We start from the raw sequence: 5,288 nt of genomic DNA on the forward strand, positions 1-5,288 counted from the left end.
ACCCTAACCTGCACATCCCTGGGCACTATGGGACAATTTAGCACGGCCAACCCACCCTAACCTGCACATCCCTGGGCACTACGGGACAATTTAGCACGGCCAATCCACCCTAATCTGCACATTCCTGGGCACTATGGGACAATTTAGCATGGCCAATCCACACTAACCTTCTCATCCCTGGACACTATGGTACAATTTAGCACGGCCAATCCACCCTAACCTGCACATCTCTGGACTGTGGGAGGAAACTGGAGCACCCGGAGGAAACCCATGTCAAGGTTGAAAATGTTGGGCCCCTATCCGTTGGTATTTAGATGAGTAAGAGATGGTTTTATGGAATTATAAAGATTTTAAGGAGACTCAATGGGAGGTTTCTTTTTGTGTTTGGGGGAGAAACTAGAACTAGTGAACTCAGATTAGAACAACGCCTCTTCAGACAGAAATAACAAGAACATTCTTCTCTGAGAGGATTTCCTACCCCAGACAGCAGTGGAAACTGGATCATTGAAAATGTTCAAAACTAAACTACAGCCATTATTAATTGACGAGGGAGTGTATGGTCATGAGGTGGACAGACAGGAAAGTGGAGTTGAGACTACAACCAGATCAGCCACGATCTCACTGAATGGTGGAAGGGACTTGATGGGCTGAATGGCCTACTGTTGCCCAGAACACTCCAAGTCAATTGTTTATCTCAGGCTTTGGCTGAAATTGCACAGAATTGTGTCGGCTGGGAGACCTTGCATCTAACGTCACACAAGATGTCACATGAGGGGGCTTTGCGGGGGAGGGCAGTCCAGACACAAAGCCCCACACCATCCCACCCCACCCATCAGTGGCACCCCTCTCCCAGCCGCCGTCAGTCACCCCGGGAGGTCCCAACACCAGTACAGCGCAGAGCTGAACACTGGCCTGTGCTGAGTTATGTGAGGTATCAGTCAGGGTGAACGCTCTGGGGGTCATCATGTGGATCAGGGTCAGCGGGGAGAAGCCAGGATGATATGGGGAGGGGGAGGAGGAAAGGTATATGGGAGATCTGGGGGTTGGACACATGAACTCACCATGTACAGAGGAAGGATCTCGAGACGGAAGTGGTCACAGTGTGGGAATGGGAGGACGGGATGTACAAGGGTAAATCTGTCCGTCAGACTATGAGAGGGGCAGGGGCAGCTGTTCCAGGAGATGGTAGGGTCTAGGCTCATGTGTCAGAATTCTGGGGGGGCATTAACTGGCCATTGTCCTGGTGGTGGTGCGGCTTTGTGAGGGGGGAGCTGCAGACTGCCACTTTGGTGCATTTAGAATGGCAGTTTTTTGGCCATGGCCCGGGGAGGCTCTATACAACACGGCCAAATAAAATCCTTTCCTGCCATTGCACTGTTAGATTTGAAAGGTTTAATGTCCAGGACTGTCTGTTTGACCCACGCATCCAGCAGAAGCGAGGGAGCTCTGCACTTGATAAGAAACACAAAGGGATACAGGTTGACCGTATAAGTACAGGCAAACACCTTAATCCATTGCTTATGGTGTTAGCAGGACACTATCATCAGGATGCTGTGAATGAGATCACTTCACTTCAGCGCTGACCCTCCGACAGTGCCCGCTCCCTCAGCACTGACCCTCTGACAGTGCGGTGCTCCCTCAGCACTGACCCTCCGACAGTGCGGCACTCCCTCGGCACTGAACCTCCGACAGTGCGGTGCTCCCTCAGCACTGAACCTCCGACAGTGCGGTGCTCCCTCAGCACTGACCCTCCGACAGTGCCCGCTCCCTCAGCACTGACCCTCCGACAGTGCAGCGCTCCCTCAGCACTGACCCTCCAACAGTGCGGCACTCCCTCGGCACTGACCCTCCGACAGTGCGGCGCTCCCTCAGCACTGAGTCTCCAACAGTGCCCACTCCCTCAGCACTGACCCTCCAACAGTGCCCGCTCCCTTAGCACTGACCGTCTAACAGTGCCCGCTCCCTCAGCGCTGATCCTCCAACAGTGTGGCGCTCCCTCAGCACTGACCCTCCGACAGTGCGGCGCTCCCTCAGCGCTGATCCTCCAACAGTGTGGCGCTCCCTCAGCACTGACCCTCTGACAGTGCGGCGCTCCCTCAGCACTGACCCTCCGACAGTGCGATGCTCCCTCAGCACTGACCCTTCGACAGTGCGGTGCTCCCTCAGCACTGACCCTCCGACAATGCAGCACTCCCTCAGCACTGACCCTCCGACAGTGCTGCGCTCCCTCAGCACTGACCCTCCGACAGTGCTGCGCTCCCTCAGCACTGACCCTCCGACAGTGCGGCGCTCCCTCAGCATTGACCCTCCGACAGTGCCCGCTCCCTCAGCACTAACTCTCCGACAGTGCGGCGCTCCCTCAGCACTGACCCTCCGACAGTGCGGCACTCCCTCAGCATTGACCTTCCGACAGTGCGGTCCTCTCCCTGAGGTGTCACTGAGAAGCAAGAGGCGCCCCTCCCAATGACTGAGTGATACTAGTGTCACACCCAAGAGTTACAAATGAATTTAAATTATTGCTGGCAGGATAAATGGATCATTAAATATTAAACATCCAGGATTAACAGATGACTAAGAATTACACACACATCAATATAATAGAACAGAGAACATTGTTTGCATGGAGTTCAGTGTGAGATACATCCAGAATAGAACATAGTGCAGGATACACCAGGAATACAATCTTGGGCTGGGAGTGGGCTAGAATAGAATCCATTAAAACAAATAATTAGGCTCTAAACACAGTATGCAATATACTTGGAATAGAACTGAGTATAGGAAGCTCCAAAATAGAACTTACAACAGAACATACCCAGACTGAAACACTGTATTGAACACACATAGATTACAATTAAACAGAGATTTAACCTAATTGTAAGACAATTGAGATCATATTCAGAACTGGGCACAGAATATAACCAGCTTTAAAACAAACAGAGGGGAAACCTGAATGAATTAAGAGTGGGGGTAAGGGAGAGATACCAAGGCTCACGGTTTAAAGGAAGCTGAATGATTGGAGTCCCGGGAGGTTAGAACTGGAATCAGTGGCCCACTTGTGGTTTTCAGCACATAGCTTGTGGGGACAGACAGAGCAAACAGAGACAAATGTTACTGATGGACCTGGACTCAAGGCAGAGCTTTGAAATTGGAGCCTCTGCAATCTCCGTGCCCTCTCCTCCACAGCCAACTTCCTTCAGGACAGTCACTGGGAAACAGTCTTGTGAGAGGGTTTTGGAATTCAGACCCACAAACGACTATCAATGCTGGATCAATCACTCGTTTTCATCCTGACACTGAACAGTGTTTCTTCACTGGAGTTAGGAAGGGATAGGAGCAGCAACATGGACAGAACAGAGCACAGGGTGACGATCGAGCTAGAATAGAGCACAAGGCGAGGATCGATCTAGAACAGAGCACAGAGCGAGGATCAATCTAGAACAGAGCACAGGGCAACGGTTAATCTAGAACAGAGCACAGGGCAACGCTCAATCTAGAACAGCGTGCAGGGTAACAATCAATCTTGAACAGCACACAGGAGATGACTGATGTAGAACATGGCACAGGAGAAAAGTGCTCCAGAACTTATCACGCGAAAGAACTGGTCGAGGCAGAGAATGAATTCAGAATAGGATATAGGAGGTATTTGATCTAGATCAAAGTAAAGGTCTGATGCAGATCAGAACAAAGGAAGGAATTGATCCAGAGAGAATCAACCCAAGACAGGACACAGTAAAAGATAGATCAGGAACAGGGTAGAAAACAGCACTGAACCAGAATAAAACAGAGGAGGGAACTGATCAGAATTGGACATAGGAGAGAATCAATCTAGAACAGAGCACAGGAGAGAATGGAAGAACTGAAGTGAGGAGTGAATTGATCCAGAACAGAATGCAGGTGAAGATTGATCTGGAATTGAACACAATACTGAGTACATGTTGAAACATTTGTGGAGGCAAATTTTGCTAAGATACTGAGAAGGAAATAGAGATGGAGAGTTACAAACGAGGGATAGTTGTATGTGTTAGTTGGAGGTAGGTCTCAGTGAAACGTATAGAACACCACTTCCATTGTTACAACAACAACTGCATTGATCTGAGTCAGGCCTGTCAGGGATGGCGGGGAGGGATAAGACATGTCTTCGGGTGTTTGGTATTCCTGGGAAACTGGCCAGATTGAGAGAAAATCTACAAAAAAGAAAAAGAGAAAGACTTGCATTTAGATAGTGCCCTTTGCAACTTTGGAACATCCAAAGTGTTTTACAGCCAACGAAATACATTTGACATGTACTTACAATCAATTTCTACACAGAATGCTCCCACAGAGAGTACAATGACTAGACAATCTGTTTTAGTGCTGTTGGCTCAGACCAGCAGGGACCTCCTTGTGACTTCCATTCAACCCATCGCTCTGGGGTCTTGTACAACCCACTGCGTTAAGGTCAGACAACACCTGGGTCACCCAGAAGACAGCCACAGGCCAACACTGCAATAACAGAGCAGACGGACTCTCCAGAGCCAGGTTCTGTACCCATCCACCTCCAGTCACTCAGACCGGAACCCCCCCTACCCAGGAGGGCCACGGAAGAACAAAATCCCCTTAAACAGGGAAAAGTCACATTACAGCTAAGACTAGCAGGTCAACGTGAGACACACGGTGTACAGAGGTGCAACCTGACAGGACCACACTATAGTGTAAATCAGGAATACGTCAGACAACAGGGAATACGGAGTGGCAGGCAGGAGAAAATAGCCAGATGGAAGCAGAGAGGAGAGAGAAGGCAGGAGAATTTTCTCTAACGATGAAGCTTTATTATAACTGTGTCTTACAAGGCCTGGATGCTTGTGGAAATTTGTGCTCATCGTTTAGATGAAGGTGGTGCATCCTCTTCCATGTACTATACTGGATACTCACTAACTCGGGAGGGATGGACAGGATGGACAACGGACCTGCTCTATCCTTTTTGATGTTGGACACTCCGCCAAATTCACACTGTCCATCCATCCGTGTGAAAGCTGTTCGCCTCCTCTTCACCTGCACAGAGACACCGGGGAGGTTAGTGTATTTCACTCCGCTCAGGTTCAATGTAATTGTAGCCCTTCCCCCCCCACCCCCGTACACTCTCCCCCCAATCACTGACTCTCCCCACCCATTTAATCCCCCTCCCACACCCCCTGTACACTTCCTCCCCATCAATGACTCTCCTCACCCACTGAATCCCCCTCCCACAGCCCCCTGTACACTCCCTCCCCATCACTGACTCTCCCCACCCACTGAATCCCCCTCCCACA

At 50.2% G+C, this 5,288-nt stretch overlaps 1 protein-coding gene across 1 annotated transcript in view; it reads right to left on the reverse strand.

Moving 5' to 3' along the window:
• The window catches only part of LOC125487763 (F-box only protein 24-like), a gene marked incomplete at its 3' end in the record, with an annotated part of 17,608 nt that overhangs the window by 8,002 nt on the left and 4,318 nt on the right, over window positions 1–5,288 (reverse strand). The window contains exon 2 of the mRNA XM_048620011.1: window positions 4,912–5,031. Within this exon, the coding sequence (XP_048475968.1) occupies window positions 4,912–5,031 (120 nt within the window). The remainder of the gene's footprint in view (window positions 1–4,911; window positions 5,032–5,288) is intronic.

This window comes from Rhincodon typus, chromosome 45 (assembly GCF_021869965.1).
Source record: "Rhincodon typus isolate 14 chromosome 45, sRhiTyp1.1, whole genome shotgun sequence".
NCBI classification, from domain to species: domain Eukaryota; kingdom Metazoa; phylum Chordata; class Chondrichthyes; order Orectolobiformes; family Rhincodontidae; genus Rhincodon; species Rhincodon typus.